Source organism: Oryza sativa, chromosome 1 (assembly GCF_034140825.1).
Source record: "Oryza sativa Japonica Group chromosome 1, ASM3414082v1".
NCBI classification, from domain to species: domain Eukaryota; kingdom Viridiplantae; phylum Streptophyta; class Magnoliopsida; order Poales; family Poaceae; genus Oryza; species Oryza sativa.
Genome location: NC_089035.1, coordinates 43,869,907 through 43,894,270, shown reverse-complemented (window position 1 = coordinate 43,894,270; position 24,364 = coordinate 43,869,907). Strand labels below are relative to the sequence as shown.

Below are 24,364 nucleotides of genomic sequence, written 5' to 3'. Positions count from 1 at the left end.
ACAATTTAGTGTATGAACTTGTAAAATACTCATTTTGATATATGAACTTGTGTGATACATGTAAACTAAGACTAAAATGGCACGACAAGACCAATTTTTCTATATTGAACATTATAAATTATAAATTAGTAGATGATTTGCGTATACATAGAAGAAAGGTTATATTTGTAAACTTAGATTTCACTTTATCTTTCTTTGTTTCTATCCCTTCCATCATTACTTAGATTTTTATGTTTTTATGCAATCATTACGCCTTATTATATGTTTATCCTTCTTAGACATATGTTTATATAAAGTTTAAATCAACAACAGAATCAGTAAGATTAACCTTGCAGTGTGATTTTGACCTTGTTCACATGCACCAAACAAGTTCATGTACCAAAACGAGCGTTTTATAAGTTCATGTATTAAATTACACCTACTTAACAAGTTTGTGTACCGCTGATGTAATTTACACTTAATTAAAATTAATTGTGATGGTGCTTTTGTGGGATTGACAAATCTGGGTGGATGGGGATGTGTGGCAAGAGACTCAGCCGAGAATAACCAGGGATGCAAAGGGTGAATTTTAATACAGATTCACTTAATTGCAAGCAGGCGCTAATAGGGGATGGATACGATCTGGTTATTCTCGGTCCTTTAGTCTCAGCCCTTATTTAGTTCCAAACTTTCTCTTCAAACTTTTAACTTTTCCATTACATCAAAACTTTTCTATACATACAAACTTTCAACTTTTCCGTCACATCATTCCAATTTCAACCAAACTTCTAATTTTAGCGTGAATTAAACACACGTTCAATTTCTACTATGAGGCCTATCACAATGCACCTATGTGGACCGGTGCTACACGGTGCCAGCGAGGATTTTGGCGTGCGTGGCAGAAGGAATCGCACCCTAGTAGAGTTCCTCGCCCCCAAGCAACGCCGCGCGAAACCTCGCTCTCGCGAGTCCACGGGCGGAGGAGAAGGACGCGGGTCGCGCGCACTGTGGGCGGCGTAGCCTCGCCCTCGCGTGCCCTCGCGCCGAATCCCATCGCGAAATCCCCATTGTGCCCACGAAAATTCCCCTCCCGCCACAACCATTCTTCCTCCTGCCACCGAGTCAGAGAAAAGGCAAGAAAATCTTGAGGATTGGAAGAGGAGAATCGTTTATAGTTTAAACAACAAGAAATTGAAGAAATGAAAATCAATAGAAACCAACAATCGAGGCGTATGTCCACCACAAGATGAAAAAGAAAAAAAAATCGCAAAAAGAAACCGACGCCGGTGATGGTGGCCGACACCGCCGCGACAGCCGGGGACGCCTCCGCCGCTAAGAACCGGCTGCCGTCGCCGCTGCAAAGAACCCACCGCCAAGAACCCGCTGCCGCCCGCCAGATCTACGCCCCCACCTCCTCCTCCTCCTCCTCCTCGCCGCTCCAGGACCTCGCGCCGGTGCTTACACTGTGACTGGCCTGTACTACTCCAATTTTTTTTCCTCTATTGTGTAGGAGTTAAGGGGTCTTTTAATAGGGTCTGCTAGAGCTGACCAAGTCTAAGGCCCTGTTTAGTTTCCAAACAAAAATTTTTCACCCTGTCATATCAAATGTTTGAACACATATATGGAGTATTAAATATAGAAAAAAAACTAATTACATAAATTGCGTGTAAATTACGAGACAAATCTTTTAAGCCTAATTGCGTCATGATTTGACAATGTTGTGCTACCGTAAATATTTGCTAATGACTGATTAATTAAGCTTAATAAATTTGTCTCCAGTTTACATGCAGAATCTATAATTTGTTTTGTTATTAGACTATGTTATATGTCCGTATATTCGATGTGACACGCCAAAACTTTTCGTCTCGCAAACTAAACAATATTTTATTGGACGATGCACCAGAAGATATATAATGTTTGTTGCGCTATAGAATTAGTGAAAGCTACTCACTCTGTTGTATAAAAAAGTAAATATGACACATCCTAATAATCTAATCTAGCCGTCTAGCCGTCTGGATTCGTTGTCATTTGTTTTTCAATGGAGGGAATATATGGCAGTAGCAATGGGTCGCTGTCTACCACGGAGCCAAACCATCCACGTAGGAGAAAGCAAAACGAGTCTCCATCTCCACAGTGGGCGTAGCTTTACATGGGACCCACCACCAAACTTTTTTTTCACGTGGGCCCCACCTTCAGAGAAAACCGCGTCTCCCCAACTTCCACCGCTAATTTCCGCCGCTGGCTTCGTACTTTCCAACTCCACGGCGGTTCGGCGGCGTACGGCGGCGACCCCCGCCGCTTACTCCTCTTCCCTCCTCTCCTCCCACCGGCGGCGCACAGCCGGCCTTCCACCGCAGCGGAGAGGCCGGCGCGCCAACGCTCGGATCCGGCCTCCGCGCCGTGGCCCAAGCGGCGACGGCGACGAGCGGACGACTTGGAGCGGCGTCTCCCCCTTCCTCGTCCGGCCTCCGCGCCGTGGCCCGAGCGGCGACGGCGTCGGGCGGTGCTTTTCAGCTGTGCGCCTGCGCCTGAGCTTCGCTTTTCAGCCAAGAACGGGTGACCAAGTTTGGCCACTCGGTCTTCACTAGGCTACACATGTGGATGAGGACGTGGCACCGAATATGCCGAACATGTGGAGGAGCATTGTAAACGCCTCACAAAAGACCGTACATTAGGGAGGGGATTAGGCAACAAAAGCTCGTCGTCCATCCGCAGATACGGAACTACTCCCCTATCCAACACCTCCGAGTCCGAGCAACGCAAGATGGCGTCGTGGTCGTCGCCCGTCGCCGCCGCCGCCTTGCAGGTCCATTTCGGGTCCTCCTGCTTCTTCTCCGCCCGATCGCCACGACAGACCCTCCTCCTACCACCTCTCGCCCGCAACCCTACACTGACCATCCAGCCCCGGCCCCATCCCTTCCGGAACATCAACTCCTCCTCCTCCTCCAGCTGGATGTGCCACGCCGTCGCCGCCGAGGTCGAGGGCCTCAACATCGCCGACGACGTCACCCAGGCAATTTCCTTACCCTGCGCGTTACCTACCTACTTGTACAAATTACCCGCATCTTACTCATGCCACTCCTGCAAGTCTAAACTGCAAGATGCCTGTTTGTGAGGAGGGGAAAAGAGAAGGCTGAGTAGATACGCCCATAATTAATCAAGTATTAATTATTTTAATTTTTTGATTTTTTTTCAAGCAATTTTCTTATAGATTTTTTTTTTGCAAAAAGAACACACGTTTAGTAGTTCGGAAAGCATATGCAGAGGGAGTTTTTCTCCCAATCCGCTGCTGCCGAACACAGCCAAAAGTAGAGAAATCGGCAGCAACATCGTTTAGAGACATTTCTGGCCGACGAGTGCGCTGTATTCTAATGTGAAGTAGTTGCCTGTTTGAGGATTTAATGTCTGATTGCAGCTCATCGGCAAGACTCCAATGGTATATCTCAACAACATCGTCAAGGGATGTGTTGCCAATGTCGCTGCTAAGCTCGAGATTATGGAGCCCTGTTGCAGTGTCAAGGACAGGTACACATTCGCCGCCCTCTCTCCTTTCCTTTCCTTTCCTTGCCTTGCTGGACTCACCTTATACCCCCAATTTCTTTTCAGGATAGGATACAGTATGATTTCTGATGCGGAAGAGAAAGGCTTGATAACTCCTGGAAAGGTGAATCAATGTTCTTTTGTTTATATATATATATGCATAACCACTTGTTGCCGTCTTTCACATTTTGACCTTCTTCCTGATTATTACTACTCCCTCCGTTTTTTAATAGATGACGCCGTTGATTTTTTCTCACATGTTTGACCATTCGTCTTATTCAAAAAATTTACGTAATTATAATTTATTTTGTTATGAGTTGTTTTATCACTCATAGTACATTAAGTGTGATTTATATCATATACATTTGCATAAAATTTTTGAATAAAACGAATGGTCAAACATGTGAGAAAAAGTCAACGGCGTCATTTATTAAAAAACGGAGGTAGTACTAACTACTAAGAAGACAAGTGAGGAAACATGGTCTGTTCATTCATCTAGATTTCTTGATGCTTCCTAGAAACAAACATTTGGTTTCAGACACCAATACATATTGAGTGTCCCAAGAATCAAACTGTGCCTGAACTAGGAGCCATGGTTTATGAATAATCCATTTGTCCAGTTTCACATTTTGAACAGAGTGCATTAACAGTGCCATATAATTCCTCCACCCATCACTAAAACAAGGGTACTTGCTATTCATTGTTCAAAATAAAATTATGGCAACTCTATTGGAAAAGCAACTACAGTAGTATATGCATCGATGTCCATGGCTCTATGCACTATCATATTCATCCAAATAGTTATGAAATTTTTCCACGGATATTAAATTTAGAGTAAATTTCATAAAACTACATATACTTTGCACGATCTATCACAAAACTACAGATTTAAGAACTTGTTTCACAAAACTATAGATTCAATGTCTTCGTTTATCACAAAACTGCAGGTACTTTGCACAATATATCACAAAACTACAGATTTAGGAACTTGTTTTACAAAACTACAGATTTAATATCTTCATTTATCACAAAACTACAAGTTTAGTATCTTCATTATCACAAATCTACAGGTTTTAGCATTATTAAAAAATGTAGTTTTGTGATAATGGACACTAAATATGTAGTTTTGTGATAAATGAAGACACTAAATGTGTAGCTATGTGATAAACGAATACACTAAATCTATAGTTTTGTGAAACAAGTTCTTAAATCTGTAGTTTTGTGATAGATTGTACAAAATACCTGTAGCTTTGTGATAAACGGAGACACTGAATCTGTAGATTTGTGAAACAAGCTCTTAAATTTGTAGTTTCGTGATAAATTATGCAAAATACCTGTAGTTTTGTGAAATTTACTCTTAAATTTATATGGATATGTCATGTTGGTTTGAATTATTGAAAACTTTCTCAGATGCTACTTCATTGTTTCTTCTTTTTTTTTTCTCATTACGTTACTTCAGCTCTAAGCCTAGTGACCGCGCATGTGCGTGCGTGTGTAAGTGTGTAAAAACTTTATCCAATCCTACTTCATTGTTTCTTTTCTCTCTGTACATTATTTCAGCTCTCACCCAGTGACTTACCATGCATGACATATTACTTTATGCTCTATGCTCAGAGTGTTTTGGTGGAACCAACAAGTGGAAATACAGGCATTGGTCTTGCCTTCATTGCTGCTTCCAGAGGATATAAATTAATATTGACCATGCCTGCATCAATGAGCATGGAGAGAAGAGTTCTACTCAAAGCTTTTGGCGCTGAACTTGTCCTTACTGATGCCGCAAAAGGGATGAAGGGGGCTGTAGATAAGGCTACAGAGATTTTAAATAAGACACCTGATGCCTATATGCTGCAGCAGTTTGACAACCCTGCCAACCCAAAGGTAACATATAGAACTAGCCACATGTCTGTCTAGATTTGTACTGTGCCCAATGTTTGTCTTTCTTCATTTTCAAGCAGGTACATTATGAGACTACTGGGCCAGAAATCTGGGAGGATTCTAAAGGGAAGGTGGATGTATTCATTGGTGGAATTGGAACAGGTGGAACAATATCTGGTGCTGGCCGTTTCCTGAAAGAGAAAAATCCTGGAATTAAGGTTTCTTTAAGTTCCATCCATGCAAAATCTGATGTTATATGCACTTTATAGTCCTTACACAGTTATCTTTTGTAGGTTATTGGTATTGAGCCTTCTGAGAGTAACATACTCTCTGGTGGAAAACCTGGTATGTTTGTGTTCTTACTTCCTTAAGGTTTGTCAAATGTCTGCTCTTTCCCTTATAATTCACCCCATTTGTTTAGGCCCACATAAGATTCAAGGCATTGGGGCAGGATTTGTTCCAAGGAACTTGGATAGTGAAGTTCTCGATGAAGTGATTGAGGTCTGCACTTGTTCCAATCTTTTCTACTCTATATTCAGACTGGCCGTCAACAGGCCGCCGCCGTCCTCCGCCGCTTCCGTCGCCGCACGAAGAGACACCGACGCTGACACCTTGCCGCTAACCTTCGCGCTCCCGACCACCTGCCGCCACCAAACCTCGCGGCCAGGCGCGGGCCCAGCCGCCTCCGGGCGCCACTGCGAAGCCTCTGCCACCCACCTTCCCGCTGACACTGCGCCGCCAGATCTGGGGGTGGAACCCCAGCCCCGACCCTCCCCCACATCCCTTCCGACGCAACAGGGAGCATGGCCCCCACCGAGGAGCCCAGCCGCCGCCTTCCTCGCAGCCGCTCGGTGTGCCGGCGGCCTGCTTGGGCGGCGGCAGAGCAGCGGAGAGAGTAGAGAGGAGAGGAGACGAGAGGAGGCAAAGAGATAAGGCCATTTTTGAATTGGTTGTCCCATCAGCCCCCATGCCTCCTATAATTCTCGGCTAGTCTATAAGGTGTACATACCACTGATTATGCATGATCATTATTGCACTTTGAGGTAACAAGTAAATCAAGCGACCCAAAGTTATTTGGTGCAGATCTGATAATCTGCAAAGCCAAAGTAAATCAAGCGAGCCAAAGTGGAATGTGCAGTACTGTCTCATTCTCTCTTACAGAGCAATCAGATTCCAGCCATTTCAATGTGCTTCTTGAACAAACCATCGTGAACTGGAATGAAATCCTTCACCACCTTCTACAAAAAAATATCACCTTTGGCAGTACATTAAGCTTCCTTAGACTCCAGACAAACTCATCGTTCAGTACCGATGAAGAAGCAAGACTCTTATTCCTCTCAACCTGTACAGAATAAAACAACATCCTGTACGCTAATTTAACATAATGGATTCATCACTGACTGGTGTTATGGCCTAGAATTCATTGGGGATAAACACCAGCATGAAGGTAGCCGGGTGGCATCGGCTTGGTTGGGATGAGAGGTTACTTTAGGTTGGGAAGAACTTGGCTAATTCTGATTCATTGCTTGATTGATAAGAGGGTTTCCTTTACATGTAGGGAGGACTGACTTGACATCCAACAAACTAATCTCTAGTATTATGGAAACCAATCTAATCTCTCTATCTAGTTTGCTAACAAACCTCATCCACTTACCTAACTAGATAATCTCGTAACTTTATTTGACTTCTTCCTAATTTATCATGCCTAAACTGCTGCATGGGCCTGGCCCATGCCCATCTTGATTACTCCTTTCTTCAGAGCATCCATACTGGCCCAAATAGCTCACCAAGTATGGAATAACTAGTGTATGAGAAATTCACCATTTCCGAGGATTGTTGCTGGGTTTACTCATGCTAATATCTGAGAAATTTACCACCTGTCTGATTGTTGCAGATATCTAGTGATGAGGCTGTTGAGACAGCAAAGCAATTGGCTCTTCAGGAAGGATTACTGGTATTCTAATTTCATGTTGTGATCTACTCTTTTAATGCGTCATTCTTTCTTTGGTTTGCTCTTGAGTTGCAAATTTTTATATTCTAATGAGAACAGGCAAATCGCTACTCACGAGTCACAGCATGCTAGATAATGCCCTTTCTTGCCTTGCTTTTCATGCATGCCCCAGTCTTATTCGTGAATCAAGAACAATCAATTTCAAGGCACTATCTTGAGTCAGTCTACTCTATTTTCCATCTAAAAATAAGGGATTAGCGGTTAACTAGTAGAAACCTACACTTTTGTATGTCAGACCATAGATTTCTCCTCTTAGTTTCTCAACTATTGTACCGAAAGTGAACACAGATATAAAATCAGAAATGCCAGCAAGATGTGTGATGGATCTACCGAAAGTTAGGAGCTGACAAGAGCTTTATTCACCCTTTCTTGTAAATATCAAACTCTGAACATAATCTCCTTACAATGAAAATTACAGTAGGAGCCTTTCCTGCCGTTTTCGTTTCACACTTTATAATTTTGTTATAACTGCAAAGGCAAGTTCATAACTGCTTCAGGAATAAAACTGAGAATATTTTATCATTTGAAACTATGTGGATGTTCTTCAGGTTGGAATTTCATCTGGGGCAGCAGCAGCAGCTGCCATTAAAGTTGCAAAAAGACCAGAAAATGCTGGAAAGTTGGTAGTGGTGAGTACTCTATTGTCATAAGTGCTAATACCATTTCCAGTTTCCAAACATCTGCTATTCTTTTGTCAAATCATAACTCAATTCCAAATATTATTACATGAGGTATTGGATATTTGGATGTCAAATACACATAGATAAATCATCTCATGTAATTACATCCTTTTGGCTCATTTCTACAGGTTGTGTTTCCAAGCTTTGGTGAGAGGTACCTTTCATCTATCCTTTTTCAGTCGATAAGAGAAGAATGTGAGAAGTTGCAACCTGAACCATGAGCCTAACTTCAGTGTTCACAACATCATAATTGTTTCTGAGATTTCTGGCCATTAGTTTTTTTTTTCTGAGAAGTATCATACCACTCCATAGCTGTTTGTTCGATAAATAAAACAGTTACCTTTGCACTTATAATGAGGCTTGTGAGGGTACTGTGAAATTTCTCTGAACATCTTCTACTCTTCTCTTTTATCCTTAAATCAATCTGGGAGCAGTTTGTAATACATACGTAAATTTAAAGCTGGGTGTTTGGTAATTGTAAACAAATGTTTCGAAGAGCCGTGAAACATTATCAATTAGCATGAAGCACTTTAAAAGTGCTTTCCGGATGCTGCTAGTGCTTTTTTGTCGAGAGCTGTCACTCGAGGTGTGGTATTTGAAGACATGGTATTATCGTTTGAAGTAAATTTTACGTAACTACATATTTTGTGATCTTAGTTACATATATGTTTTAGTATTGGAGTTTTTTTTTTGACGCTGTATTGGAGTTTTACAAGACATGGTTGTTCCACCTAGGATGTGGACTTGGTTGTTCCACCTAGTATGTGGACTTAGAGCTTCATCCTAGGCGGAATAATCACGATGCCACATCCGCATCCAAAATATATGTAGATAAAGGATTGGTTTGGTTTGAGGCCTATATTGGCCTTACCAATATTTGTCAATTTCAATAGTGTTTATTGTCTATTTGGTTTGGAGCCAAATTTTGGCATGCCTAAGAAATAGGCCATTTCAACAGTTAATTTAGGCTATTTTGGCTTCAATCTAAACACAATTTTTTCCTTTGCCAAAATTAGCCATGCCAAAAGTTGCCAAAATTTGACATTCACAAAAATTGGTAAGGCCAATTTAGGCCACGAATAAAACCAGCCCAAATAGCCACGTCATCTCGTGGGTGGGCTCATTCGTTAATAGTGTACTTCTGTGAAACTTCAATTTCAAAATATATGTATGTAAGTAAGCGAGTGTTAAAATTGTTTGTTTGTGAGCTGGTATAGGTCTAGTGGATGTTGATATAAGCCTTTTTTATTTCAATATTGGTATTATTAGTTAATATTTGAAATAGTAAGATAGGTTGATAGGGTACATCTTCGATTTAGGTTTTAAATTGTCAGAGGTGTAGATAGTTGGTTCATTATAGTTTTATTTTAATACTTAATACTATACAAAATAGATATAGCTGCTAACCTCACCATTAATAATACTCCCTCCATTCCAAAATGTAGGGCATACTACTTTTTAAAGTGAGTGCATGCATGCATGCAATTAATTAGCACATTCTCTCCCCTAAATCATTATTATTTTAAATCCTATACTCACAAATCTTCAATTCTATTAGTTGCATGTATTGTATTAATTGGGGTGATTCATGATAATGATGAGATATTAATTATTTCTTGGTCTTTGGGTTAAGGATGGTTATGCCTTATATTTTGGAATGGAGGGAGTATTTATTTGTGTTGTAGAAATCCATAGGATATTAAAAAAATCCATAATAAGATATTAAAATCAACGGGAAAGCAAGAGGCACAGTTGGTCAGTGTGAAGAGCAAAGTAATGTTCCCTTTTATTATAAATATTTGACATTTAGAACCAGATTTGGTTTAAACATTTTGAAACTTTGACCATCAATTTCGTATCAAGATAAGTCTATAAAAATCTAATCCATTTATCACATTATGATAACACTTGTGAGGTAAAAGAAGAGCAACTGTGCTTATGATATGAGGAATGGTTTTATCATGTGAGGTGAAAGAAGAGCACCGTGTGTAAGTCCAAAAGCATGTAGCCCCATCATAGAAATGGTGAAATACAGTTTCACTGAAATACGTGTAGCTTGCAACCTTGGAATGAAACCCAATACAAGAATGGCTTGTCAGGAGCTACTATTTGGGCAGACTTCAGCAGATGCCACATATACGCACAAATGTGTTAGCAAAAATATGAAGATGATGATCTGCCTATATTATGTGTGGCAGCAATCTTGGTAAAATCGCCACAAGATAATTCGAGAAACTCGCGCTCAATAGATGATGCAAAAGCAAGTTTAAGTCACAACTTCCTTTCATATTGTTTACAAACCTCGGATACATGAAATTACTACCAAGAGTAACCTATATTTGCATTAGATTTTGTGAGTTTCATTTTTGGTAAAATTAAAAAATTGCTCAGACAGTACAATGACATGTTATGGCCAATCATCTCTGCACAAATGACTCTGTTGATGTTGTCCTCTGCTGAATTGATGGGTTTAATTAGAACGCATTGTCCTGTACAAAACAAATCTAATCCTAGACATATGTGGCCTTCAGCAAACAGCACTATAAAGTGGACTCAGGAGCTACAGCTAAATCAAGCATCGATTCAGTCCTGCTCCTGCTGTTCACTTGCATGATAGATCCTTGGCTTGCAGTGCAGTGCAGCAGACTTACAGAATTGATCTTCTTACCTTTTTGTCATTTCACAAAAATAAAAATAAAATCATTAGCTTTGCTATGACAGAGTGAAAACAAATAGAGCACTTATTTAGGTGTAAGCATGTCAGGCTATAGCGATGAGACTAGGACTTCCTTTTTCTTTCCATTTTTCCCCTAAAGTAGCATAATAGCATTAAAAAAGAATGTTACCTGCTCCAGTGTTAAAAACATTATCACATTCCATGACCCAATGCGGCAAAAGTTTGCAATGAACCCTTTATAAAAAGCAGGAAGTCCCTGCAGAAAAGGATCATCAGTATAGAAATATTGCGTGGTGCAAACGCCTTCTAAATTAGATATGAATACAACCTAGTCCACATGCATGAGCATCTACAGCAACCAGAAACAAACCAAGGACTGAGACAGCTACGTTTAACAGAATCCCTATGTTGTGGGTAGCCTAGTATGTCTGTATGTGTAATATTCAGATGTACTACGCTGATTGAGTGGTAGAAAGTGATCACTTGGTGACATGCCATGTTTTTATTTTTTTGCGATGTTCCCACATCATTCTCCATAACGGATTCGCCCCTGATTTCTAGCACAATATTAAAAGGGAGAGGCCGGTTGTATCTAGGTGACGATCTAAATACACTAAGCCACTCCCGATAAACCCTAACACCGATCCTAAGGAGCACTGGAAGGAGACTGAAGGGCGTTCTCCAACGTAGGCCGGAAGGGCGACGCCATCCGCACCGCAAGCCTCTACTTCACCTCTGGCGACCCGCTACCGCGACCTCGACTTAACCGACGACTCCTACCGCGACTAAGATGGCCTCAAGCTCAACCGCTCAGTTAATTACACCATTCCGCATAAGCTTAGGTGATCATGTATGTGCTAAGGTTAAGTTAATGAGTATAAGATCTAATACACTGCTCCTGTTGTTCGATAGTATGATCAGATAGTAGACATTTGTGGAAACAAACCTTTGAATCAGATAAGGCCTAAGGGCATGTAAGATTTTCAAAACACCTTTCGTTTTACATGCTAGTTTTTTTTTCAATGGCAAATAGGCTCTCAATATCTCTATTTTTTTCCCCTAACGCTCTTAGTAAAATGGGCAAACCCTAGTAATATAGGTCTGCTTACAAAACAATTACAAACATGAGCAAAATCCAAATGGAAAAACGCACACAGGGTTAGAGAGGGACCAGGCCTGTAAAATGCAGCCAGTCAAGCTTACATACTATATACCCCCAAACAAACAAGCAAACAGATTGCAAATTCTAAAAGATTTAAGAAAGGATAACAATCATAATACCTGAATATATAAAAAACTAGAGGCCAAATCAACAATTCAATCTCCATATAACTAGACTATAGTCGAATGATAGAACCAAAAAAAACAATGTAATTCGAAAAAACTATATAGAGCAACAAGGCAAAGTAAAGCTAGTGAACTGAGTTCAAATAAAATATCCATGGTTGCAGGGTACACTTTGGACACTTCATTAGGAGCAAGTGAAAATGTGAAATGTGCTGCTTATGCATCTAATTAGAGAATTGGTGCATATTAGCTTAGGAATCATCACGCGCAAGGTTCTTAGCCTCAGATTTTGATCCGAAGTCACGGAGAAAAATCCATTCTCCTTAGCAGCATCCAGTTTCTGTCATAACCTCTCCTAAATTCAAGTTGACCAATCCAATCAGAAGTCATGGCAAAATAAGGCTCTTCAACCTACTTGAGGTGAAATCCTATTTAGAATGGAATGTCAGCTATATTCTATCCTTTCAGTTGAGTGGACGATTTAAGGGACAAGTATTTAGGGCAGAGGAACATAAATGTTTTAAGGGAATGTTTAACTGAAATGTTGAACTGTTAATCCCCAAGGAAAATTACTTCTGTGCTCGCTACAAGTGTTTGAACTTTGAAGATTAGTTGTATAGTACCAAAATACATTTGCATCGAAAAATCTAAAAGATTTGGTTGTACACAACAGAAGAGCTATGAAAGTTTTGGAGAAGGGTTTGCCGTACATCATTCTTTAATGTCTTTGCAAAACAGTCTAGTGTACTCTTGTACGTTGCGTCACCCATCATTCTTGATTTCACCTACACGGAAGTCATGTATAGTTACATTTTGTAACAGAGTGTTCTGTAGAACATAACATGACTTGGGAACGATGAGCCTAAACAGCATGTGCAGAGCATACCACATCCACTGGAGAGCCAATGCAAACAGCAAAAAATCCAGCACCAAGTCCAGCTAAAAGATGGGTAAAAACGTTATCAGTAAACCCAGGAAGTTTTAGAAACATCTGCACAAACAGAACAAAGTGATGAACAGTAACACACATAGAAAGTGGCCACAAGAATACAAGGTGAAAGAATCAAAAGGCACCTGTTTGAGTTGGTCGTAGCTGGCCAACTCGGTAGCATTAATTATAGCATTGCGTGCTATGTTTGGACCGAGGCCAGTCCACAAAGCTCCAATACCTTCCTGAAAATATGAAGATTTACAGGCCGTGGGGAATATGAATTTTTTTTTTAATTTACTGCTCATGATCACCATGAATTGTAGCAGCAACCTGTCTGATTATGGTAGCATACGCATTGAGGGCTCCAGAATAGTGCCTCTTGACAGTGGTGGCCTTTCCATCAGCTTGCAATCTCACTTTGACAAGATCAGTTGGATTTGCCACAACAATTGCTATGACACCTATGAATATATAGAACGGTAATTAATATAAGAGTATATTTACTTGTGCATAGTGCACCTACCTTAAGTCCTTAACACATGAAATTTGGATGTAAACTGGTTGGCTGCATTTAATTAGCAAAAGCAATTTAATATGTGACAAATTATTGAGAAAGTGCAGCAAAGAGAAACGGATAGGGAAAAGTACCCACCTGTCATAAGAGCAGCAAGGATCTTAGCAAATAAACTGACACCACCAGCAACAGTATCTCCGTCTCGGATAAAGAAGGCTTTCACCTGCAAGGTAAGGAGGGGATAATTAATGGTGTTGACATGAAGTGCTTTGACAGAAGAAAGAAGAAAATGTATATGAAATAGTAGTATGAAACAGAAGGAAAGGAGCACTAACTGACAGGCTCATACAAGGCGATGCGGAGTCCGCCATAGACGCACTGGCGGTGAAGGCCAGGGATGATGCCGTTCCAAAGCGCGGCCACCCCTTCCTCCCTTGCGATGCACATTATTGTGCCCAGCATTCCTCCAGTGGTCCCTCCTCCTCCGCCTGTAGCTAGGGCTGCTTTCTTTTGCAGCTGAAGCCGCACTTTGGCTGTGTCGAGAGGAATGGTGCACACCTGATGAGAGCGTTGAATCGATACATTATCAGTGTCTACAGTAAGAACAAGCAAACTCACTCTAAGCTAAAATCGGAAGTGAGGGACTCGATAGTTCCTAGTTGTCCAGTTAAAAGCTAACGATCGATGCCCTTTTCTTGCATCACAGCGAATGATTCACAAAGTTGCTCTTCTTTCCCCATCGACCGATGGGCTGAGGCGGTTGGGGATGTCGCAGCGTGCTTACCTCAGCGAAGCAGGCAGCGAAGGCGCTGCTGAAGAAGACGGCGGCGAAGGAGGAAGCCATCGCCAGTGTGTCTGCAGCGGAGGCGGAGGCGACTTCCTAGTCCTCCGCCACTCGCAAGTCGCAACGCCTCCTCCGCAGTAGCCAGTGCTGCTGCCGTACTTGGAGAGTTGGGTGGGAGTTGGATCAGATCCAGATCCAGATCCAGAATCCAGACGAGAGTCTGTGTACTCTTTTTCAACAGAGGAGGCGTTTACCTCAACACCGAAAACCAAATATTTATATCCACGTCGTCTAATCACACAACTCTTCAAGATCACATAGTCAATTTGGGTCACAACTTCACATGTTCCTCGTTAGGTAGGGCCTACACGTGCTCTGCACCAGAAGGGAAAGGAGAGGGAGGACTGAGAAGAGAGACCTCGTCGGCCATCCCCTCGCTCCACGCCGCCAAGCTTGTCGGCTAGGTAGGAGAGCCGACGTGCGTTGTCGGCTTGATGGGGAAGGCGGCGAGGCCGGAGAAGCTTGTTACTCCGCGGCGCTGCCGTGTCACTTTTATCAAGTGTTATGTATCGGTTTATTAGTGAAATCTGACATAATCAAATAGTTATTGTTTTTACTAATATCAATGTTATATTGTCTCGGTTATATCCGATCGATCAAGATTGAGATTAGTAAATGCAATTTGCTCGGGATTTATGTTTTGTCTCACTAGCATGGAGGCCCGCGCAGAATGCGCGGCTAGTATCGTTATATTTTTTTCTCATATAATAGCATATATATTTTCTTAATTTATTATTAAAATATATTAAAATGATAACATAATTTTAAATTTTGTACTAACTTTACCAAACTAGCCATGTGTAATATTCATATTGCGCGTGATAGTTATTGATTATTTTTAATGTTAAATTTTAGTTATTTCTAAATTGTATTCTTATATAGATTGTAGACATGTCTTCCAATATCCCTTATTTTTTTAATTCTGAATTTTCGTTATTTGTACATTGTATTTCTATTGTATTTCTATATAGACTCTAGCCTCTTCTTCCAATATTATTTATTTTAAATTCTAAATTTTGAAAATTTCTAAGTGTATTTATACGTGGACTCTGAACTGATTTTTCAATATTATTTATTTTTTAATTTCGAAAAAATAAATTGTATTCCTATATACTCTAGATTCTTCTTCCCTCTACTTTTAATTTTATTATTTTTAATCTTAATTTTAGTTAATTCTAAATTCTTGTATGGACTCTATACTCTTCTTCTAATATTCCTTATTTTTAATTCCGAATTTCTATTATTTCTTAATTGTATTTCTATATAGACTCTATACTCTTCTTCTAATATTCCTTGTTTTTAATTTTTAATTTCTATTATTTCTTAATTGTATTTGTATATGGATTTTTTTAATTCCGAATTTTAGTTATTTCAAAATTGTATTTCTAAATGGACTCTAACCTACTTTTAATTTTCTTATTTTTTTTAATTCCGAAATTCTATTACGGCATGGACTCTAGTCTCCTCTTCCAATATTCATTTTTTTTAATTCCGAATTTCAGCTACTTCTAAATTGTATTTCTATATGTACTCTGTTTTTCTTTTTTTCGATTGATATGAGAATTTCTAAGCCGTGAGAGCGAACGTGGAGACTCATTTTTCTATTACTTTAATAAGTTGATAGATTTTAATGCTGGCTTTGGGTAAAATGATTAGGATTTAGTTAGTTGTAATTTTTAACCAAACAACCTATTCAGTGGGACAAGCAAATTGAAACGGAGGGACTATATCCATTTATTAAGCTGTGGTATGTCAACATAAGTATGTATGAGTTGCGGCGCAAATAAACACTATAATACGTGGTATGGCGTCTCTTTGATAATTTTTTTAAAACTAGAAAAAATGCCCGTTTGCAACGGGTGAAGTCTATATTAATCTTATTATTGTTATATAGTTTAGTTAAGATGAAATTCACTGTTGGAGTTCGCTTATATATATATATATATATATATATATATATATATATATATATATATATATATATATATATATATATATATATATAAAATCATGAGTTGCAGTTAGGAGTTCGATCGTCTCAAGTTAGCATGCGAGTTCAGATTGGATATAACATAAGTTGGTCCATCCAATGGCCTAATTCATCAATTAACCTAGATTTCTTAGCTTGAGGCTTTCATCGTCTCATGTCACACTTGCGTAGCTTTATTTTTTTTACATTATAGACACCATGTATTCATGTTGTTTAACACCTAAGCACATAATTATTAAGATGAGTAGTTTATTGATTATTGTATTGTTGTTCCTTGCATTGCTAGCTGGATGTTGTATTGATTGCATATACATGTAGCATCCGATAAATTTAATCCGTTTCTGATCAGACTACGCACCATTTCCGGCATCCGAAACAATCCGCTCCGCATCGGCATCCGTACACTATCCGCACCCGCTCTAAATCTGCTTAAAAATATGGTTTAGGATATGGTATGACCACTATCCGTTCGAATCCGCTCCGTTTTTATCTCTACTATCAACAATACACGCGGCTGCACACCAAGCAACAATGGTGAGAGAAGTAGATGTAGCTACTACAGATTGCACAAAGGTTGAAGTGAGCCAGTGAGGTATGCCTGATGCCACTTGTAGTTGGCAAGAACATGGCTCTGCCGAAGGTCGGTGTGATCGAGATTGACAACAAATATTGCTAGTCTGACTTATGGAATGTCCTTGGTAGGCCCAATGGGGTGGATGGGCAATTTTTTGAAAAATAAAGTTGTGGAAGCTAAAGCGATTACAAGGTTGGATGGTCAGATGTATATCTGATGGTCCAAACTGAGATCGGATTGCCTAACCCGCTCAAGAGAAAACCTAGCAAGCCACGACCCAAAAGGTTTAGATCCAACAAGCAAGTATATAATCTCAAACAACAACTAGATTACTACAACACAAAATAAAGTAACAAGAAGGTAAAATGAGAGGATATCATTGAGATGTACGGGACGATGTATTTCTCGGAGTTCAAATCCTTAAGGAAATTCTAGTCTCTGTTGAGGAACTCACAAAGAGCTGGGCTTTTTCTACCATATCCTCTTGAGGTTGCACAAATACACTCCTCCACTAGAGTTATCTTTTTCCATGAGCGAGATGCCAAGATCCGATCTTCTTCCCTTTACCAACCACCAATAGATCGATGCCTCGAGAGCGACGCCTAGCTGTCTAGGAGTCCTCAACCTCCAAAAGTAACAAACATCACACAGCTCTTGGCAAACTCTAGTGCTCAAGATTGAAAAAAAACACACATTAGGTTCTCAAACTCCAAATTCACAACCACAAAGATTAAAGTCACCAAGAACAAGAGGGGATTCGAGAGAGGAATAGAGAGATCAAAGACTCAAAGCATCTTAGCACAAATCTCAACCCAAAGCAAGATGATAGTTGAATGATTTGGGATAACCCTGGAAAACGTTGGTGGGGGAGGAGGGTTTATATAGATCGCCCAAAATGTGGTCGATGAAGAGAAATCTTTTAGCCCACGTTAGATAGTCCGATTTCTAGATCGGATAGTCTGATATTTTGCTCCCCCCCAAAATAAGAAAAAGGTGAAAAAAGAGCGAGAATCAGAGAGCGAAGTTCTGATAATTTTGAACTATTTGATTCAACGGATAGTCTTAGGGTTTAGAGTTTAGCCGCAAATACTTCACTCTCAGAGATCTTTCAAGCCAAGACAGATAGTGAAGTTCGGTTAAATTTTGAATAGTCCGATGCATCATATAGTTCGATCTTACATCAAACAATCCAATGCTTTGAGAGCAAAAATGCCTCTCAGGACAGAGAGTGACATGCAGTGAAATTTCGGATTGTCTAATGTGTCGAATAGTCTAAAATAGCGTCGGATAGTCTAATGAAGAACCACGAATTAATTCCATCAACAACTCGCTAGCTCACTCACCGTACCCCCTTTGCCACACCTAAAAGAAATGCTGAACATTCAAGTCTCATAGCCAACTTGTCCTTCCATTCCCCAGATCTTAAGCCCTTCTGCCCGTGGCCACTCCACGAGCTCATCTCATTTATCCGCCGGTAATTAATAAAGATATACTCATGTATAAACCAGAAAACTGTAGGAACACTCAAAGAAAGTGAACTTGAGCACTACTGTTTAACCAATTATATGCATGTGATACCCCCCTCTTAATAGTACAACATCCTAAACTCAATAAACAAAGTTTACAAGAGTTACCACATTTAAGATGTTGCTTAACCTTTATTTGAATCACACTCCATTTGAACCTTGCAACCATCTCAACAAATTCCATTAGTACCTCTCTATTTGTGTTGTCATTATCACCACAATAAATTAGGGGTTCTAGATGCATGTTGAACTTCATATTACCCATTTTTCCTTTGTGAGTGTGGTGCCCTGTGTCTATCTCTACAAGGTCAATGTGAGACTAAAGCACTTGACATAAAACTGGTCATTGATATGAGACCCACTATTAAGTGTAGCTTTCCTATGACTCAAATTCTAACTAAAAATAAAATTAAATCGCCTTGAGTCATTCCACCTGCATCACATCGATTTGTAGGGTTTGCCATATCACAATGCAATTTATCAACACATCGATTTTAAGGAGCACTCTTTTGATAACTCATGCCGATGTTTATGCCCATTATATATTTATGGAAACAGTACGAATTACCCTCCCCCGGAACTATCGCGGTCGACCGAATTACCTCCTTGAACCATAGAACCGGACATTCTGCACCCCCAACTATGCAAACCGGACGAATTACCCCCCTCAACCCAATCCACGGTGGTTTTGGTCTACGTGGCGTACGCGTGGCTGTTCAGCCAGCATTCTATTTTATATATATAAAAAGGTGGGACCCACTTGTCATACCCTTCCTCTCTCTCACTCTTCTCTCACGGGCGGCAGGCGGGGGACCCGGAGCGGCGGTGGCGGGTGAAGCTGACGCGGCGGCAGCGGGTGAAGCGGGCGCATCGGCGGCGGGGGATGAGGAGGCGGCTGCCAACGAGCTCGGTGGTATGCAGGAGCTCAGTGGGATTAATCGATTCTTGAAGAAGAGCAGTGAGAGACGCGAGAGTAGGAGGCCATGCCGGAGTCTTGGAGAGACGCGGAGGCGAACGCCTCAGCGGCCGCGCCGCCGTCGTCGGCCTCCGTCGCCGCGGCGGACTCGAGCCTGGGGAATGGCAAGGGCGGTGGCGGCGCCGCGGCAAGGGGAGAGCGCGCGGCGTCAGCGGCGTCGGCGTCGGCGTGGGTGCCGTTCCACTTCCACAAGCTGTTCGCGTTCGCGGACAAGACTGACGTGGCGCTGATGGCGCTGGGGACGCTGGGCGCGGTGGCGAACGGCGTCGCGCTGCCGTTCATGACGGTGCTCTTCGGCAACCTCATCGACGCCGTCAACCGGGTGTCCATGGTCTCCCTCGAGTTCATCTACCTCGCCATCGCCTCCTCCGTCGCCTCCTTCGTCCGTAAGTGCTGGAACACACCACTGTACTCTACTGTACTGTCTTGCCGCAAAGATTGCAAAGCTGAACTTGTTGGATGATCTTGTGGCCAGAGGTGACATGCTGGATGATCCCCGGAGAGCGGCAGGCGGCGAGGATACGGAACCTGTGCCTCAAGACCATCCTGAGGCAGGAGATCGCCTTCTTCGTCAAGTACACCAACACCGGCGAGGTCGTCGGCAGGATGTCCGGCGACACCATGCTCATACAGGACGCCATGGCGGCGGCGACGGCGGCGCGTCATCCGTCGTCGTCTCCGCAGCCGCCGCCGCCGCGCGCCGCCTCCCCGTCGGCGTCCGCAAGCCGCCCCTCCACGTCGTCGTCACGGGGGAGCGGGCTTCATCAGCAGCCACCTCGTCGACGAGCTCCCGCGGGGACAGCGTCATCATCGTCGACAACCTCTTCACGGGGCGCAAGGAGAACTTCGCGCACCACCTCGCCGACCCGCGGTTCGAGCTCATCCGCGGGCACGAACCTCATCCCCTGCCGGCGAGGCCGCGCAAGCCGAGGCCGTCGGGGCCTCGCATCCGCCTCTGCCTCCTCTGCCTCGCGGTCGTTGGCGGCCGCCTCCTCATCCCCCACCACCGCCGTGTCCGCTTCACCCGCTTCCGCCCGTGAGAGAGAGGAAGAGTGAGAGAGAAGAGAGAGGAAGAGTGAGAGGGTACGACAAGTGGGTCCCACTTTTTTTTATAAAATAGAATGCTGACTGGACTGCCATGTGTACGCCACGTAGACCAAAACCACAGCGGATTGGGTCAAGGGGGGTAATTCGTCCGGTTTGCATAGTTGAGGGTGAACAATGTCCGGTTTTGTGGTTCAGGGGGGTAATTCGATCGACCGTGATAAAACTGGTCATTGATATGAGACCCACTATTAAGTGTAGCTTTCCTATGACTCAAATTCTAACTTAAAAATAAAATTAAATCGCCTCGAGTCATTCCACCAGCATCACATCGATTTGTAGGGTTCACCGTATCACAATGCAATTTATCAACACATCGATTTTAAGGAGCACTCTTTTGATAGCTCATGCCGATGTTTATGCCCATTATATATTTATTTATTAAGCTTGCATGTACAAATATTCAATGACATGTTGAATGCAACATTTTGGACACATTGTATGTCGCACATGCTTCTGTTTTTTACCCGTTGCCTTTATTTCAAGAATGGCACCCCCACGCCTTCACATATAGTATTCCTTCTATATATCTTCTATATAGTTACAACCCAGTACATCATAAAGATTAACATGCAAACACGCCACACTATCCTCCACTGCAAATTTTTATATCTTAAAATTGATACAAGCATCCTACATCATTCAGTGTGCAAGCATATCAAATCAACATCCTCACATATTCCACAATGTTCTAAAGAATATATATATATATATATATATAATATGTCGGTAACATGGGACCGGGAGTATCATGACTTAGAGACTTGAGGCAGACACGATCACCCACGTGGCCTAACCCCCTCGGGGGGGGGGGGGTCGGGCCCGAGGGTGATACGGCCGCCCTTCTCTTTGTCTCCCCGAGGGGTCGGACCGCTCCCGTCTCGGCCCCGAGGGCCGAGGCGCCCCAACCCCTTGTGGGTTTTGCGCCGCGTATATGGGGTAGGTGAGCATAGCGGGGCTCACCTAACCACATTTATTGCGGTTTGGACGAGCGCGTCACGCCGCATGTAACGCAGTGCAGCGCACTCGTTTATCCGGTCTGTGACCAGTCACAGACCGATCAGATCGTGGGTTAGGTGGCGACAGGCGGTCTGACGCACGCCTCGCCCCATCCCGTCAGGATGAGAGCCTCCAAGCACTCGTCCCTAGCCGGAACCGGCGTGTTAGCTCCTGGAGATGGCACGTTGGTTCCGGTCAGATATATGCCAGGCTTCATCCTAACCATTACAGGCAAGATATTGTATGAAGAAGGGCGAACATGCAGATTGTTAAACTGACACGTGGTGGACAAGAATGACCGATTTGTGACCGGTCTGACAATGGTCATGTCGTCAGCAGACAGCCATGTTCCCACGTCGCGCCTGCTTCCGGCGGAAGTGGAGGTAGGTATGGGCCGTCCCATCAGAAGGTCATTCGGACGGCAGCCATATAAATCTCCGTCCATTAATGAAGAGAAGTCAAGTTGGAGGGAAGAGAGGATGAGTCCCCACACAAAAGAAAGAGAGAGAGATGGTGCATGTGGTATCCCCTTGAGATATAAAAGGAGGACCTTGCCCACTTAGAGGAGGGAGGGGAGGGAAAAAGGATCCCAGAACAATCGGAGGCTGGCTCGCACTTTGTAGTTTCTTCATACACAGATCCACCAAAACACAGGAGTAGGGTATTACGCTTCTCAGCGGCCCGAACCTGTATACATCGCCCGTGTCTTGTGTGTTTCCACTCTCGCGAACTTTCCACAGACCAGGAGCTTAGAATCTCACCCAGGGCCCCCGACCGAACCGGCAAAGGGGGGCCTGCGCGGTCTCCCGGTGAGGAGCCCCAAGCTCCGTCAATATATATATATATATATATATATATATATATATATATATATATATATATATATATATATATATATATATATATATATATATATATATATATATATATATATATATATATATATATATATATATATATATATATATATATATATATATATATATATATATATATATATATATATGATCTCTACAACATTGAACAAACACTCATGCACATTATCTGTAGCGAAGCTCATGGTACCATCTAGTATGTTTCAAAATCCAATTCAACCATAGGTCTTCCCATAGCATTTTTCACTAGCTACATGCCTGTTTTCTTCCCCTCCATCAACGGACCTCTGAGGAAGAATCACCCTGTTAGCATATTATGGAGGAAAACAACCAAACCAAACGGCACTCTTGAACCAAGAAGATATAATCACAACAAATTGTGAATACAAATTTAAAACAACAAAATTGATTTGATACCTATGCATTGAATATGTGGGAGATTAAAGAAGTAGTGACTTTAATACTATATATAGCATCCAAATGTTTACAGCATCATCAAGTTAAAGGATCGATCAGAGGGGGAAGGCGTGTGGGTTAGAAGAGGAGACAAGGAAGGAGGAGGATGTGGGTGTGGTGGAAGCTGACGCGAGTACAGGTCTAGTCGAGTGGAAGCCATTGTTTAAGCTGATCATGGTGGTCATGTTTATGGAAGCAGATGAGGTGCCAGTGTAGGAGGTGGAGGTGGAGGTAGAGATGGAGGCGGAGGAGGATTGGCGCGGTCGGCGGCGTGGTGCAGGGCCCTTCTCGGCCCAGACGAGCTCCTGCAGCTTGACAGCCTGCGCGTCGGGGTAGTAGCCCCAGAAGGCGCAGGTGCAACAGGCGGCGGAGGGCGTGAGGTTGGTGCCGGCCCGGTGGATGTAGCGGTGGCTGTACCTTCTTCCCAAGCAATCGATGCATTTGCGGCCCTCTGTCATGTCGCCCATGCCAGCGCCGACGCACCGCCGACAGTACACGCGGCCGCACACCAAGCAGCGATGGCGGAAGAGGTAGATGTAGCTGTTGCAGAGCGCGCAGATGTTGGAGTGAGGTATGCCCGGACGACGCCGCTTGTCGTTGTAGTTGGCACCAACACGGCGGTCGGCGACAACAGTGCTGCTGGTAGTGGTGGGAGACAGCCGAAGGCCGGCCGGCGCTTCGGCGCTTGGGCGATGCTCCTCCTCGTCCTGCTGCAATTTGTAGGCGAAGATGTTGGTGGAGGACCTGACGGCCAACAGATCATTCTGCTTCTCGCTGGCGGCGGACGCGGACGGGAGGTCCTTGAATGTGAGGTCCACCGATTCGTCGGGCACACCCAGACCCAGGTAGAGATCCTCCAGCTCCTGCCGCGCCATCCTCAGAGTAGTCTCCTCCTCCTTGTCGTTCATCATATCGATCGCTTGGCTTGCTTCTAGTGAATCTAGCTATCTCGGACGGTGGATCGATCTTGTATATATATATATATGCCCATCGCCCGTTAGAGTCACTGACATCGATCTATATCTATGCATAGACATAGATTGCTTTAATTTGCTTGCCTTAATTTGTATCCGTCCGTCCGGCCGCTGCCGCCCGCTTTGCTACAATCGTCAATTCCCAAGTGATTTAAGCTGTCGATCGATCGATCGACAATTCCGTGACCCTGCCGGCCGGCCGGCCGGCCGCTGCTATAGCTGTCTCCAATCGATCATACTCCCTTCCTCTCATAAAAAACCAACCTATTACTATATGTATGTGACATATCCTATTACTACGAATCTGTATGTAGCGGAAGTCTTCTTATTGGTAAGTGGATATACTTTAGTCGATACAAAGTCTTTTTTTTTTGAAGATCCACTGTGATAATAAAAAAAGATTTTACATATCCGACCAAACCGATCAAGAATATCCCAATCTGATAAAAAATAAGTCCAAATTGGTTTACTAATAGAATGCCCCGATCCAGTACAAAATTGGGCTTTTGCTAAAGATCAATAAGAGGAGTAACGGGGACTTTGGTATCGAAT

At 42.7% G+C, this 24,364-nt stretch overlaps 3 protein-coding genes across 6 annotated transcripts; 2 read left to right on the top strand and 1 right to left on the bottom strand.

The window, feature by feature from the left end:
- The first annotated feature begins 2,679 nt into the window (after positions 1-2,679).
- LOC4327819 (cysteine synthase) lies at positions 2,680-8,633 on the top strand. Of its 2 annotated transcripts, none has more exons than XM_015763767.2 (10): positions 2,680-2,992; positions 3,395-3,504; positions 3,586-3,643; positions 5,134-5,397; positions 5,475-5,612; positions 5,688-5,739; positions 5,816-5,895; positions 7,289-7,348; positions 7,954-8,034; positions 8,214-8,633. In XM_015763767.2, the coding sequence occupies exons 1-10, from the start codon at positions 2,744-2,746 to the stop codon at positions 8,304-8,306; spliced, it is 1,185 nt and encodes a 394-aa protein (XP_015619253.1). In that variant the 5' UTR covers positions 2,680-2,743; the 3' UTR covers positions 8,307-8,633. The 2 variants fall into 2 exon arrangements, with proteins under 2 accessions (XP_015619253.1, XP_066166886.1); XM_066310789.1 differs by having other exon boundaries at positions 5,080-5,397.
- A 1,678-nt stretch (positions 8,634-10,311) lies between these two features.
- Positions 10,312-14,526, bottom strand: LOC4327818 (mitochondrial uncoupling protein 2). Of its 3 annotated transcripts, none has more exons than XR_001542664.3 (9): positions 14,279-14,526; positions 13,834-14,052; positions 13,633-13,717; positions 13,311-13,441; positions 13,124-13,222; positions 12,936-12,988; positions 12,760-12,834; positions 10,932-11,018; positions 10,312-10,753 (listed from the first exon to the last, which is right to left on the bottom strand). XR_001542664.3 is itself a non-coding variant. In XM_066306857.1 (9 exons), the coding sequence occupies exons 1-9, from the start codon at positions 14,336-14,338 to the stop codon at positions 10,733-10,735; spliced, it is 897 nt and encodes a 298-aa protein (XP_066162954.1). In that variant the 5' UTR covers positions 14,339-14,526; the 3' UTR covers positions 10,312-10,732. The 3 variants fall into 3 exon arrangements, 2 of the variants coding, with proteins under 2 accessions (XP_066162954.1, XP_015622201.1); XM_066306857.1 differs by having other exon boundaries at positions 12,936-13,040; positions 13,124-13,218; positions 13,292-13,441; XM_015766715.3 differs by having other exon boundaries at positions 12,936-13,040.
- A 4,735-nt stretch (positions 14,527-19,261) lies between these two features.
- Positions 19,262-20,578, top strand: LOC112937633 (ABC transporter B family member 20). The gene is made up of 2 exons (XM_026022514.2): positions 19,262-19,790; positions 19,880-20,578. Exons 1-2 carry the CDS (start codon positions 19,412-19,414, stop codon positions 20,458-20,460), a joined length of 960 nt encoding a protein of 319 aa, XP_025878299.1. The 5' UTR covers positions 19,262-19,411; the 3' UTR covers positions 20,461-20,578.
- The last annotated feature ends 3,786 nt before the right edge of the window (positions 20,579-24,364 follow it).

Coding starts and splice junctions, on each gene's coding strand:
- LOC4327819 (XM_066310789.1), top strand. CDS start 2,744: ATGGCGTCGTGGTCGTCGCCCGTCGCCGCCGCCGCCTTGCAGGTCCAT. Junction 3,644..5,079: donor GCTTGATAACTCCTGGAAAG/GTGAATCAATGT, acceptor ACATTATTTCAG/CTCTCACCCAGTGACTTACC. Junction 7,349..7,953: donor CTCTTCAGGAAGGATTACTG/GTATTCTAATTT, acceptor GATGTTCTTCAG/GTTGGAATTTCATCTGGGGC.
- LOC4327818 (XM_066306857.1), bottom strand. CDS start 14,338: ATGGCTTCCTCCTTCGCCGCCGTCTTCTTCAGCAGCGCCTTCGCTGCC. Junction 13,041..13,123: donor GCTACGACCAACTCAAACAG/GTGCCTTTTGAT, acceptor CTGTTTGTGCAG/ATGTTTCTAAAACTTCCTGG. Junction 10,754..10,931: donor TGTTTTTAACACTGGAGCAG/GTAACATTCTTT, acceptor AATGACAAAAAG/GTAAGAAGATCAATTCTGTA.
- LOC112937633 (XM_026022514.2), top strand. CDS start 19,412: ATGCCGGAGTCTTGGAGAGACGCGGAGGCGAACGCCTCAGCGGCCGCG. Junction 19,791..19,879: donor CTCCGTCGCCTCCTTCGTCC/GTAAGTGCTGGA, acceptor TCTTGTGGCCAG/AGGTGACATGCTGGATGATC.